Source organism: Syngnathus scovelli, chromosome 13 (assembly GCF_024217435.2).
Source record: "Syngnathus scovelli strain Florida chromosome 13, RoL_Ssco_1.2, whole genome shotgun sequence".
NCBI classification, from domain to species: Eukaryota; Metazoa; Chordata; class Actinopteri; order Syngnathiformes; family Syngnathidae; genus Syngnathus; species Syngnathus scovelli.
Genome location: NC_090859.1, coordinates 15134669 through 15148802, shown reverse-complemented (window position 1 = coordinate 15148802; position 14134 = coordinate 15134669). Strand labels below are relative to the sequence as shown.

General features: G+C 55.1%; 3 protein-coding genes across 7 annotated transcripts; 1 reads left to right on the top strand and 2 right to left on the bottom strand.

Annotated features, from left to right (window-relative positions):
* Positions 1-246: 246 nt before the first annotated feature.
* ved (ventrally expressed dharma/bozozok antagonist) lies at positions 247-3524 on the bottom strand. Its single transcript, XM_049737615.2, has 3 exons — positions 1790-3524; positions 1099-1301; positions 247-759 (listed from the first exon to the last, which is right to left on the bottom strand). Exons 1-3 carry the CDS (start codon positions 1980-1982, stop codon positions 385-387), a joined length of 771 nt encoding a protein of 256 aa, XP_049593572.1. The 5' UTR covers positions 1983-3524; the 3' UTR covers positions 247-384.
* A 190-nt stretch (positions 3525-3714) lies between these two features.
* Positions 3715-5523, top strand: LOC125979407 (transcriptional regulator protein Pur-beta). Its single transcript, XM_049737607.2, has one exon. The coding sequence runs from the start codon at positions 3882-3884 to the stop codon at positions 4785-4787; it is 906 nt and encodes a 301-aa protein (XP_049593564.1). The 5' UTR covers positions 3715-3881; the 3' UTR covers positions 4788-5523.
* LOC125979377 (metal transporter CNNM3) lies at positions 5330-13843 on the bottom strand. Of its 5 annotated transcripts, none has more exons than XM_049737530.2 (11): positions 12493-13843; positions 11794-12128; positions 11557-11733; positions 11322-11479; positions 11077-11220; positions 10833-10991; positions 10561-10730; positions 10187-10486; positions 9939-10083; positions 9718-9761; positions 5330-6059 (listed from the first exon to the last, which is right to left on the bottom strand). In XM_049737530.2, exons 1-10 carry the CDS (start codon positions 13282-13284, stop codon positions 9718-9720), a joined length of 2424 nt encoding a protein of 807 aa, XP_049593487.1. In that variant the 5' UTR covers positions 13285-13843; the 3' UTR covers positions 5330-6059. The 5 variants fall into 5 exon arrangements, with proteins under 5 accessions (XP_049593487.1, XP_049593489.1, XP_049593486.1 ...); XM_049737529.2 differs by lacking the exon at positions 5330-6059 and adding an exon at positions 7813-9380 and having other exon boundaries at positions 9719-9761; XM_049737533.2 differs by lacking the exons at positions 5330-6059; positions 9718-9761 and adding an exon at positions 7813-9380 and having other exon boundaries at positions 9940-10083; positions 10187-10317; positions 10390-10486; positions 12493-13840.
* Positions 13844-14134: the final 291 nt, after the last annotated feature.

Genomic DNA, 14134 nt, shown 5'->3' with positions numbered 1-14134 from the left:
ACAAAGAAAGCAAATTCGAGAACAGGCAGTGACGTCAAAGTTCAAGCAGCTGATCGAAGTTTCTAAACGACAAGCGCCCCCTATTCCCTCAAATGTAGGACACGTCATGACGTCAATTAGTTTTCTAGCTGTGCCTTTCCTTACAGTCAGTGCTTTGAATGCAGACTTAAATGAGTCGCTAACTGGTGACCACGTCTTGGCTTGTCGGCGACCAGTCGCCCCAGTGAGGACCAGAGCTAGGCAACATGCATGGCTGCATTTTATTGCAATCGAGGGAGAAATACACAAATCATCACGCAAACAAAATAGACAATACCAAGGTCCACCGAGCGAGACAGAGCCACTGTGTCTGTCTGTCTGTCTGTCTGTCTGTCTGTCTGTCTGTCAGTAGTACGCGGCCGCGTAGGCTGCCATCAGAGGAGGCGGAGTCGGGGAAGGGGGTGTGGCGGCGGCGGCGGCGGCGACGGCGGCGGCGGCGGCGGGCAACACGGCGCCCGGCACGCCACCGTATCGGTAGAGCGAGTCCAGAGGCGAGGCGTACTGCAGGTTGTGCGGAGGTGGCGGCTGAGCCAAAGCGCCGTCCTGAAGCGGCAGCGGCACGGGGTGGTGGTAGAGCGGGTACGGCGCCGGCCCGAACCCCCGCAGCTCAGGGTAGGGGCCGAAGCGCGACGCGGCGCTGGCCTGGCAGGCGTGCGCCGCCAGGGCGTCCTGCACCGTCCGCTTCAGCTTCATGCGCCGGTTCTGGAACCAGTTTCGGATCTGCGTCGTCGTCACGGTGACAAGAGGGGAGGAAGAAGAAAAACAAAACAAACCAAAACAATGTCAGGCAGGAAAAAGATGCGTGATCGATCAATATCACACAGAGGAAAAGTCCAAATTGTCGTGGAAATAAAAATTGTTCGCTTGCTCACTTGACATTCACATTGCTTTTGTGACTGCGTGTCGGTGCCACCAGATGGCAGCAAAGCACCCGAGAGCGTGCTGTTTGCTAGTTCAAATCTCGGCGGCATTCGAAGCAAAGTGGGCTGCGTGACTAGCTAGCATGGGCTAGCGTGACTAGCATGGGCTAGCCTAGCTCAGACGCGAGCGCAAGCGGACCTGTTTGTCGGACAAGTTGAGTTTGCTGCAGAGCTGCGCCTTGTCCTGCGTGCCCAGGTAGGCGTTCCTCTTGAAGGCTCGCTCCAGGCTGCCAATCTGCTCTGCCGTGAAGGCCGTGCGCGGCCTCCTGCCGGACGGGGGCGGCGGCGGCGAGAGGGAACGCTCGCTCTCGTAGCCCGACGTCTCCTCCTCTGCCTCCGGAGCTGCCAGCACAACTTATTTCTCACGTTGGAATGATTTGACAACATTTTTTTCAAAATTCAACGAAATTGTTGGATACCATTTTTGTGTGTGTGCAAAATTCACTTTGATGTTTAATGTCCAGCATTTCATTCATTTCTATACTGTAGAAAAAAATATCTTACGAAATTGTTGGATACCATTTTTTTAGTGTGCAAAATTCACTTTGATGTTTAATGTCCAGCATTTCATTCATTTGTATACTGTAGAAAATAATATCTTACGAAATTGTTGGATACCATTTTTTTTAGTGTGCAAAATTCACTTTGATGTTTAATGTACAGCATTTCATTCATTTCTATATTGTAGAAAAAATATCTTTTGAAATGATCAACAGTTTTCAGTTAGCTTAAAAATCATGTAACATTTCATTGTCTGAAAAGAATGACTCAAGTCCATTGTGCGCATGTGTGTGTGTGTGTGTGTGTGTGTGTGTGTGTGTCAGACTTACCACTTTTGCTGTGCTCCCCGGTGTCCATCTTGGGCCTCTTGGCTGGGGCTCCTCCACTGTCGTCACGGGCCCTCCGGTAGAACCCCGGCAGGCTCTCGGTGCTGGCGCCGGCGAGAGCCGCCCCGCTGACGCTGGCGGCGGGTCGCTGCCGGCTGCTTTGCGCCATCCACTCAATGGAAAAGTGTCCTCTCATGACGTCTGTGGTGTGTTCAGGTAAGTGAGCGTCCTCCTGGAGGGGCGGAGTGGGGGGGACGCACTGCTGTTTTTATAGGCGGCGGCCCGCCTCTACGCACATGAAAGGGTACAGCCCTTCCTTGGCACCCTCCCCTCACAAGTGCAGTCATTCAGTCTCAATGAGGCTCCAGTGAGTCTAGACCCCCCCACGACCTTCCTGCCAATAGACACACCTCAGCCACGCACCTCCGCGGACATCGAAAGGAGCTTTGGCGACAGCAAAACCATCATGGCCGCCTACAAACAGTTGAGTTGGATTGAACTTTTTTTGCCCGACTTCATACTGTCGCCATCACTTGCAACGTACGCTCGCATTGGGAACATGGGATGATGGCAGACTGCAGGAGGAGTACATGGAGATGCCCCCCCCCCACACACACACACCGGACTGCCCTTTGATTGGCTCCATTCAGGCTCTTTCATCTCTTAAACGGGCCTGTTTGCTACTGTTATGGACCCCCTGCCCCACTACTCAAGGCGTCTCTCACACACATGCAGAGTTCTTGTATGTCTGTCTGTCTGTCTGTCTGTCTGTCAGTCAAACTTTGCCAACCCGTGTAGTTGGGAAGCTTAAAGCTAAAAGGCAAGCAGCCCCCCAGCGCCGATGGCGGCGACTCGTGCCGCCACGCGTGAGCGGATTGGCCAGCGGCGGCCGGCAGTTGCCGCCCCGTCTGAAAAGGCCTTCTCCGTCGTCAGGAGCGCTTCCCCTCGTCTATTGATCCCTATCAAGCCTTCAAAGGCTCCCCGGGCTTTGATGGAGCCGGTGGGACGAGTCGGCGCGGCAGTCAGCGACCCAACCTCCCCCACCGAGACCAACCGGCACCATATAGGTCTCCACGCTGGACATGGGGCCATGTCATCATTTGCGCGCCATTGCACTCGTGCTCATTTTGCTTGCAATGTTCATGGGTCGATTGGACGCAAGCGTTTCTCTTGACCCGAAGCTGCGCTCAACTTAACTTTGGGACTCCATCAAGCTTCACACGCAAAGTATTTTGAACTTTGGCCCAATTTGACCCGCAACATAACAGGAGGTTTGTTTCATTGATGCCATCTTGAGTCAAAGTGATGTCATCACGCTATTTTGTTAAGTGATGTCATCAGGCTATTTTGTTAAGTGTCGTTGCCACTCTGAAAAGACGTGACATATCTGTTGCGTCAAAATAAGGAACTTTGGCAAGAACGGCGGCGCCGCTTGGGTTCCACTATATTTCACTCAGGGGGCGAAAAAAAGTCAACGACAATAATAAGTTGTAAGCCATTTTGGGGGCGATGGAGCATGGAGTCTGCTTTCTAAGTGAGGGGCCGGTCCTATCGCGGGGTGAAAGTCTGCTGCCTCCTGTCGGCACAGGCGCGTCACATGTTGCTTTCCAAGCAGAAAAAGGCTGCCACGGACGGACGGCATGCGTACGTCGATCGGTCGGTCGGTCGGTCGGTCGTTCCGCCCGCCCGCCGCCGCCCGCCGCCGCCCGCCGTTTGTGCCAAGTGGCTGTTTGGTGCTTTGCTAAAGCGGCCGCATTGTGCTTTCAACGTCACTCACCAGCAGCTTTCCACGACGCGTCGTTTCGTAAGCATGACGTCATCATGCAAACGACGTTTGACGCGAGCGGCACTAGAGGCTGAAAATAGTTTGGGAAGCTCGCAACCGGAACTTGCCTCTCCGCCAATGGCGCGTGAGCGCTCCGTTGGGGGCGTGACTGACAAGAGGCGCCGGAGAATGGCAGGGCTGTAACCGTGGCGACGCGGGCGAGCGACAGGCGGCTGGGCCAATCACGAGCCTCCAACCGCGCGCAGCCCCGGCGCGCATGAAGGCGACGCGCCTGCCTGCCAGAGAGGAGGAGATGGGCAGAAGCTGAACATGGCGGATGGTGACAGCGGGAGTGAGCGCGGCGGTAGCAGCGGCGGCGTGGGGGGCGGCTTCCAGCACTTCCAGAGAGAGCAGGAGACCCAGGAGCTGGCCTCCAAGCGCCTGGACATCCAGAACAAGCGCTTCTACCTGGACGTCAAGCAGAATAGCAAGGGCCGCTTCATCAAGATCGCCGAGGTCGGGGCCGGAGGCTCCAAAAGTCGGCTGACCCTCTCTCTGTCAGTGGCCGCCGAGGTGCGCGACTACCTCGGGGACTTTATCGAGCACTACGCCCAGCTGGGGCCCAGCAGCCCCGAGCAGATCGCGCAGGCCTCCGCCGGCGAGGACGGCGGGCCTCGGCGAGCCCTCAAGAGCGAGTTTTTGGTGCGGGAGAACCGCAAGTACTACTTGGACTTGAAGGAGAACCAGCGGGGGAGGTTCCTGCGGATCCGGCAGACCGTCAACCGGGGGCCTGGCTTCGGCATGGGCGGCCCGGTGGGCGGCATGCTGTCCGGCCAGACCATAGCCCTTCCGGCGCAGGGCCTGATCGAGTTCCGAGACGCCCTGGCCAAGCTCATCGACGACTACGGCGGCGACGACGACGAGCTGGCCTGCGGCGGCGCAGGCGGCATGGCGGCGGGGGGCTTCGGCGAGCTCCCGGAGGGCACCTCCATCATGGTGGACTCCAAGCGCTTCTTCTTCGACGTGGGCTCCAACAAGTACGGCGTGTTCCTGCGCGTCAGCGAAGTGAAGCCCAGCTACCGGAACTCCATCACGGTGCCCTTCAAGGCCTGGGCCAAGTTCGGCGGCGCCTTCAGCCGCTACGCCGACGAGATGAAGGAGATCCAAGAGCGCCACCGGGACAAGATCTACGAGAGGCGGGACGAGTCGGAGGGCGACGACGTGGATGACGACTGAGAGAGAGCGCGCGCGCGCACGCACGCCGCCTCCGCCGTACGTGCGCGTCTGCGCGCGCGCGCCCGCCCGTACAGCCACAGCAGGCAGCATTGGAGGAAAAAAAAAAAGAATAAAGAGTACACGAGCGTTCATCAGCCTCGTGCTGCTACGGTGCCATTTGGCACCCAAGTCGGACTCGGTAGTGTTCCAATCGTGACTTAAGTGCGTGTCTTGGAGGCTGAGAGGTTCTCGGTGTCCTCCTCGTTGTCGTTTGCGTCGTGGGATGCTTAGCAGGTTTGGAGGAGCAGCCTGCCAATAGAAGTCTCACGCACAGGGGAGAAAACATAACAAACAGAAAAAAAAAACCAATCACTGCCCGCCACATGATTGACGAGGGGGGTGAAGTCAGCCGAAAATTACAGCCAGGGCTCATTTTTAGCAATACCGGCAGAGGAGGGCGGCGTTCAGGGCTCCCCCCCCCCCCAAACAAACACCTTTGCCGTCACCTCACTCGGGAGTCAGGACAAAAAAAATTTTTAAAAAAAGCAAACATCAGCAAGAGATGCTGCTAACACGTCCGTGGATGTTCTTTTTCCTTTTTTTTCTTTTCCAACAACAGAGAACTATATTATTGACACGAGATTATAGGAAAGTTATTACAGCGGCAAAAAAAAGATATTTTCAAATACTTATAAAGGAAAATGTATCGTGTAAAGGAAATGACAAAATAAAGAAAATGTGAAATTCTTTCAACTGAGTTGATTGCCAACATTTGTTCCTTTGTTTGTTGGGCTTCATCAAGTTTGTCTGGATGGAGCAACAGTGAGCACATAATGCAAAAGAACGTGCTTGAACACAAAAGGTGCAGCAACACACCGACACAGCCAGCGTAAGCGCTACGGTGGGCGGAGGTGGCGGCAGCAGCTAGCAGCTCGCAGCATCACTTGCAGTACCTGTTTGTGCGCTCGACGCCATGGAACAAACTCCAAGGAGCTGAATTCTTCACAATGGATTTCATTCATTTTGTATCTTCATGACAATGTCAACTATAGCTTAGCCTTCGATTGGAAATTGCCAGCCAGCTCTCTGCAACGAGCGTTTGGTTTTCTCCTTGGACTGCGGCAGCCACGTTTTCGGGGGCCAAGCGGACGGCGTGCGATCGCCGCTACGAGCGCTCCCGCCGCTACGAGAGCTCCCGCCGCTACGAGCGCTCCCGCCGCTACGAGCGCTCCCGCCGCTACGAGAGCTCCCGCCGCTACGAGCGCTCCTGTCGCGTCCCGTCAACTGCCACGTCTGCAACAAAGAAAGCCATTACAACTTTCTAGACCATTGCACCAGCACTACTCCAAGCGGCTACGACATCCGTACGATTGCAACCGCCACACTCAAAACCGACCACTGTTTTTGCGCTTTACATTTTCTAACACGCGCAACTTTGCTAGCCGATGGGCGGCGTCCCTGACTTGATGTTGGCAGCTGCACGTTTCAATGGAGAATGTGGGCGGAGTAACCCCCCCCCCCCCCCCAATACGCACACATTCCTGCTCAGGGAGTCAGCTGGCTCACAAGCACACGATTGTGTCGACCCACGCCACATCCTCATTAGACAAGTATGTACACCACCAGCAGCACCAGCAGCAGCAGCAGCAGATGCCCCACAAAGTGTACTTTCAATGTCAAAGATGTCTCTTCACAATGTACCATGAGAAGAGTTAGCGGCGCTATATGTAGCGTGGCAAATGCCTAATTCACAAAAGCGGCCTGTCAGGACTTGTCGGTAAGTAGTCGTTTGTGGCAGAGCATAAAGAATAAATCAAATTGAAATCAAAGCAGAGCATATTGAATGGTCATCGGGGCAATGCGTGACCGCTGACTCATGAGCAGCGTGGCACCGGTGCATAACGCTGACTCATGAGCAGCGTGGCACCGGTGCATAACGGGAGCGCCGCTAATTCCTCAACGGGCAGCGAGACAAATCAAGTGTGGCTGCCTGCGCAGGCAGCCGAGCCGAGCCGAGCCGGCCAGATGAAGCGTCATCGACAACCTCAACTCAAACTGGAAGCTGCGTTCACTAGCGTTTGCGCGGTGGTCACGACTTGTGAGGCCACGGCTAGCGCTAGCGCACTTTGACTACTGTGGCGAGCACGACAATTCATACTCCAACTACTGCTTGTAGCTAGCTGATCTTGTATGATAAGAAGAACCTCTTGCAAGGGGCAAATTGTAACATTGAATCAGCCCTTGACATTTTGACGACGAGAACATTCCAACGTGAGGCGGGTGCACGGCGTGTCATCTGTCATTCGAACGGGTGAGTGATTTTGTCGGTTGAATTTCAAAGGCCCAAGGTCAACAAAACAGCGCCATTGCTCCAATCTAGTTGCCGTGGCGTGGGTCAGCACTGCAGATTGGGACGGGCTCGGTCGGGCGGATTAGATTGACCCCGGCAACGCATTACAGGCTGTTGATATTTCATTGGACAAAAAAAGAAAAGAAAAGAAAAGAAAAGGAAAGGAAAATCAACAACAACGAGTAATGGATAGGAGAGGATGTGCTGGACGGGAAAGAAGAAGGGAAGGGAAGGGAAGCGAAAGAAGAAGCAAGGATGTCAACGCATTCAAAGCAATCCTGATCCTGCAGGCGAGGGGGCTATTTTTAGATTCTGTTGCCATGTGCCCGCAATGTGACTGGCAGAGGCGCCACACACAGACAGGCACACACAAGCCCGTCCGTCCGTCCGTCCGTCCGTCCGGCCGTCCGTCCGTCCGTGCACAAAACATGAGGTCAATGAGTTGCCGTGCGCTCGAGCGCCTCACCATGACCTGACCAACATGCAAATGTGACAAGACGACATCATGCTAATGTCACAACTCCGTGAGTGTGAATACATGACAACTCAAAATGACGCGCTAACGTGACAAGCTAGCATGACCAAATGCTAACAGTTGCATGAAAACAAGATGGCGAGCGCAGTGCAGCGCAGCGCAGCGTTAACCAGAGCGGAATCCTTTTTTGGACGCTACAACACAGACGACGACGCCAAACGTGAATTTAGAACAGGGTTGACTTTATTTCCTAGGAAAGTATTAAATCCAACATGGCGGCTGCAGATAGAACTATAAAAAAGTAACACTGACAGAAAGTGATTGAACAAGTTCAAGCTCCTCTAAAAACTATTCTCTAACTTAAAATTCCTTGCGCTCCTGGCTGACAGTTTTCTTTTATACATTCACTTTTTATACCAACAAAAAAAAAGAAACAAACTATTTCAACAAATCTTGAAATCAAGCAAGATTTTCTGCTGGGAGATGACAGCATCCCAAGTTCCAAGAGCGAGCGAGCGAGCTAGCGAGCCAACAAACACACAGAATGAGACAACATGCGTGATACTTGGTGAACAAGCCAATTGCTAATCAGGCCCAAACGCTCAGTTTGTCATTGGATTCACCTTCAGAGAATTACCAAAACAAACGTTCGTCTCGTTAAATTGTGAAACATCGATTGTCCGACCGTATCTTAGGTCATCTTCTCTTACTTAGCCTGTTAAATGCGCGCAAAATTACAAGATGGTGACCCATTCAAAAGATCTTTTCAACGTGACAAATGTGAGTATAGCCGCAAACTATCTTAGCCTCGGTACCTTCGTCATGACCAGCAAAGGCAAGAGAGTTAGCACGTTGGCTTATGGTTCAAGGTCAATCGGTCCGGTCAAGTCCATTCAAAGGACATCCAAAGTGACATGTTAGCTTCCAGGTTGCTAAACGCGTCTCATTAGCTTTGGCTAAAGCTTTGGCATGCTTTCATTTTGAGAACTAGAGTCAGCAGGTGCCCAATAAAAAATAAATACCGTCCAATGCAATGTGGGCTATGACTTCATTCAGTTAGCATGCTGATGCTAACACTCACGCAGAGAGAAAATGGGACGAGGTTCAAGGTGCTAGCTTGGGCTTCCAGTTAAGGATGACGAGTCAAAACGTCCCTCCCACGCGATCCAAACGTTGTCGTTGTTGTTGTTGTTGTTGCAGCAACAAACAAAACTACAACTACAAAGACACGAGCTAGCTACAGCAACTTCAGCACAAATCCAATGTGGAATGGGATGGATCGTTTTGAAAGTGTCCTTCAAGATTCTAGGTGTTTGTCCTGTGAGATGTTTGGCAAAGAAAATTCCTATCAAGCACTTTGCATCGCCCAAGCCCGAGCACCCCCTGGGCGTAACCACGGAAACCAGCCCGACAGCTCACGTGACTATCCGGCCTAGATCGAGCGGCTCGCTTTCTGATCGGACGGACGGATGCGCGCGCACACACACACACACACACACTCATAATTTGGCACGCAAACGGCAAAAGTGACCAATGGCAATGTTAAACTTGGAAGAAAGGCACCGGCCGGCCCAATTCACCAAAAGCAAATCATAAAAATGTACACACAGTGTTTACAAAACGGAATGGTAATAATGATGACGACGACGATAACTACAATGACATCAACGAAATGGAGCGCAGTCTCGTCCAATCGGGCCAACGCTGCTTAAAGAGGCGATCGCTACGCACGGGCCTCGTCGCCGCTGCCTTCCTCGTCTTGGTCGATTTCTGTTGCATCTGCGCAAGCGGACCAATGAGAGCACAGGACAGTGGAGTCAGGGGGCGGCCACGTGCCGGGACATGATTCATTGGAAATGATTGAAATCCATTTCTAATTTCAATATTAAAACTAGAGTGTAAAATACATTTGACACATTTTTTGAAACGTCACTCATAAAATGAACGAAATAGAAACCAGCGCAATGCTAAGATAAATGCTGAAAATAAAGCAAAAAAAAAAAAAAGAAACTATGAGATGTGCGCAATGGCAGCGAAGCATTGTCTGAATTGAAGAGTTACAAACACACGCACACGTACAAGCGCACACACATAAGCCGAGATGTAGCATGCGCGCTTGCGTTCACCTAGCGGTAGTTGTCTATGGTGTCAAAGAAAGAGAAGTTCAGGTCTGGAGGAGAAAGTCAGCCAAGAAAGAACAAAAAAAAAAAGAAGCAGAGAGAGAGAGAGAGCGAGAGAGAGAGAGAGAGAGAGAGAGAGAAGCCTTGATTAGTACAGCGGACAGGAAAGGGGAAAGAGAAAGTGGCAGAGCCCCCCTGAGGCCAAGCGCCGACCCGGCTCGGCTTACCTTGCGCCGCCGCCGCCGCCGCCGCGTTCCTCTCGTTGAGCAGTTTGGTGTGACTGTTGGGAAGGATCTTGATCTCCGGCGGGTCTGGGCTGGTGCCGCCGCCCCGCGACGCCCTCAGGGCGTTCAGGTACTGCAGCCGGGTCACCTGCGCCCGAGCGCAAGAGGGAAAAGAGCGCCCCGTCACGTCTTCATGCACGCAAAGTCGCGTTCGAGATCTCACACGCAGTGCGTGACGCGCGAGCACGTACCCGGACCAGCTGCAGGTCGGTGAGCGCTCGGACCGTGTAGTCCGGGCAGTAAGTGGACGGCGTGGTGGCCTCGGACGCATCAAACGGATCTCGCGGAGACTGACGTTGACTCGACACCGGCGACTGATGCACTGTACGAGGCACACGTTTAAAGTGGAGGGGAAAAAAGATCCCTCGAGTGTTGGTGCAGTTCCCACGCTGACCTGAGGATGGCAGCGTGAGCGCCGAGACGCCGTAATAGGTGAAGGCGCCGTTGTCAAACTTCAGGCCTTCCTTGCCGATCTCCACCTCCACTCGACCCTGCCGTCACAGCACGCGCACTGAGCCGCCCTTCCTTGCCACGCACGCACGCACGCACGCACGCACGCACATACCTGCAGCAGCAATATGAAGTAGTCCACCGGGTGGTTGCGCGTGTACAGATAGTGGGCGGGGCTGAGGCGGTTGCCCGGGTCAAAGTGCACCTCCTGGTTGACGCTGGGGTGGCGCAGGAGGTGGAAAAGGATCTTCTCTGACACGCGCGCCGGGCCAAAGTGCTCCACCTCTGCGCACGGCACGTGCGTGCGTGCGTGGGAGAGCGCAGTTGAGGCGTAAGGAAACACGCACGCACGCACGCACGCACGCACGCACGCACGCACGCACGCACCTCTGGAGAGGAAGCGATGAGTGGCCAGCAGCAGCTGCGGCGACGTCCTGATCTTGGGCTCGCCTTCGGGCGTCTTGAAGAGCGAGAACTCGTCGGGGGCGGCCCGAGGCTCCAGGGGGATCTCCAGGGGGGGTAGGGGACGCTTCACCTTCCTGTCCACTGCCAAATCAAACAAAAGAGCCCAAAGGTCCACAACGCCAGGCAGCCGTCCCATCCAAACGTCGGCGGCTTCAAGGGAACCTACGGTAGCCATCGGACTCGTCCAAAATTTCCGACTTGATGATCTCCTCGATGACGTCCTCCAGGGTGACCAGTCCCAGCACCTCGTAGAAGGGGTCGCCCTCGCCCTCGTTGTTGACCTTCTGCACGATGGCCATGTGAGAGTTTCCTGGACGCGATAAGCTAAGGTTGGCGCCGAGGGAGGGAGGGAGGGAGGGAGGGAGGGAGGGAGGGAGGCAGTCGAGCGGCCAGCGCCCGCCTATACGAGACCTTTCTTGAACTCCTCCAGCATGGCGTCCAGCTTGGTGTCGTTGAAGACAAAGTGCAGCGGGTGGTTGTAGAACTTGGTGATGGTGGTCATGGGCGTGCAGTCGTCGGGGTCCACCAGCGCCAAGTCCTTCACGTAGAGGATCTCCACAATGTTGGACCTGCGCAGGCAAGTCGGCCCACGCAATCAGCCGGCCGCACCGGACCGGAGACTCAAAGCGCACTTTTGGCGACCCACCTCTCCTCCTCGTAGATGGGCACCCGCGTGTAGCCGCTCTGCATGATGTCCGACATGGTGGCAAAGTCCAGCAGGGTGGAGCTGGGCAGCATGAAGCAGTCCTTCAGCGGCGTCAAGATGTCCTCCACCGTCTTGCTGCGCAGTGCGCCGCGGCTGAACTCCTCCTTCACAAACTCACTGCAACGTGGCAACGTGGGAGAGACAAAACTCCAGACAACAAAGCAATGCTAATTGTACCTGTACGGGTCGTTGACGCTGGTGCGGATCATCTCCATGGCCCGCTCGCGGATGCAGCAGGTGCTGATGTCGCGCCTGAGCGCCAGGTCCAGCACCAGGCCCAAGGGGCAGGAGAGCGGGCAGGTGAGCACCATGCTCACCTGGGCCAGCCAGGTGAGGCCCGGGGCCAGCCGGAAGCCGTGGCCGGAGCACACCACGTGGGGCAGCAGCTCGGCCAGGAAGAAGAGCGCCAAGGCGGCGGCGAAGGTGGCCGCCGCCACCGAGCCCAACGCCCGGTACAGCAGCACCGCCGAGGCCGAGTGACCCAGGACGCAGAGGAAGAGCAGCGAGCACGCCTGCCGTGCGCGCCAAAAAACAACAAAGACAAGTCAGGGACGGAAGGAAGGAAGGAAGGAAGGAAGGAAGGAAGGAAGGAAGGAAGGAAGGAAGGAAGGAAGGAAGGAAGGAAGGAAGGACGGACGGACGGAGGGACGGCACTCGCGTGACTTCCGTCACGGGGCCACTTTTGGGACCAAAAGCAGGAGAAAACTAAAGTTTGGGTTTTTTTTGGTCCTGTGGTGTCCAATTTACAAGAGATTTTCATCTTCACTTTACAAGGACCTTATCTTGCTCATGAGAATCATCTCAAAAGCATATTGGAATGATTTTGCACGAGTAGTCTATTGTTTTTTTGTTTGTTTGTTTGTTTGTTTGTTTTACCAGGAAGTTCCCTCTCCTCCTGACCGGCTCCAGTCGCTTGGCAGCGCGCTTCTCCTCCTCGGAACCGCAGCTGTGCAGCACGTAAAGCTCGACCGGGTCGAGCCACAGCAAGCTGAGTTGGACCGTCCTTAGCAGCCCGCAGACGAGCACCAGCATCGGCACCAACACCGCCAGGCCCCACGCGGGGATGGGCTCGGAGGGCAGAGGCTCGTCCGCGGCGACGCGCAGCCTGTCCTCACCGGCCGAGGTCCATATGCCACCGCTCTCCACGCACACGTGATGGAGGTTCTGCTGTTCGGCGCCGCTGCTGCTGCTGCTGCTGCTGCTGCTGCTGCTGCTGCTGCCGCCGCCGCCGCCGCTCCCCGGCTGGACCTCCACAGTCAGTAGCCCGCCGCAATCCTCCTCGGCTGCCGCCGCCACGAAGGGCTGCTTCACCTGGAAGGCCGCCTGCCGCCGTCTGTCGTCGCCCCCGCACGGGTCCCCGCCGAGCGCATCCCCGGCCGCGAAGGCCAGCCACGGCCAGGTCCGGTTCCTCAGGCCGGTGCCGAAGAGCCGCAGTTTGAACGAGAATCCCCGGGGCGCCGAGATGATCCCCGCCTTCATCCACACGCGGCCCGTGGGGTCCTCCGGGCGCAGGCGCACGACGGGCGGCGGGGCCGCCGCCTGCTCGCACAAGCCCAACCGGATCCCGCACGACAACAATACCATCAACACTATCATCAACAGCAAGCGAAGACCTGCCAAGCTGGCCACCATATTGGAATTGGTCAGGCTGACTCCGAGGCGGGTCATGTGACTGAACTCCGCGGCAGGCCCCGCCTTCTCGAAGCCTTGCGGCGTTCAAATAGTAGGACAAAGGACGAGTCGACGTGTTGAAAACGTGCGGACGATACTTTCTCAAGTGGAAGAAGCAACATTGCAGGCGATGTATGGGCCAAGATAGGACAAATCACACTTCCATGGATTCACATATGTGTGCATATACATGATTTACATCATGCAGGGTATATGCTTGACGAAAAGCTACGTACGTAAAACGAAGCACCACCTCGTGTATACGTACTGACTTGTATGTTAAAACACATTTGACACTTCAAGCACAAGTATGAGGAGAAGAAGTGACTCGAATCAATGAGTAATAAATGCGACTCAACGACGGAGATCTCAAATTTCCTGGCAGGCGGGTAACGCAGCACGAGTGAGCCAATATGGCGCCCGGGAAACTGCGCGCCGCGGCGACCATGTTGGCTCTGTCCTGCTCTGCTTACGGGCCGCTCCGTTCCGCGGAGGACATTTTGGCGCTGGGATGGTTTGGTTTGGTTTGGTTTGCCACTTTACAGTCATGCGCACATCCTATAGCAGGGGTGGGCAATTCTGGTCTTCGAGGGCCGGTGTCCTGCATGTTTTGTATGTCACCCTTTTGCAACACACCTGATTCAAATGGTCAGATCATTAGCAAGGTCTGCAGAAGCTGGATAACAATCGTGATCGTTTGAATCAGGTGTGTTGCAGCACGGAGACCTAGAAAACATGCAGGACATCGGCCGGGCCCGGGCCCGGGACCGGCCCTCGAGGACCGGAACTGCCCACCCCTGTCCTATAGGGTCGTTGCCGTTTGAATGAGCTCACAGCACAGATGGTG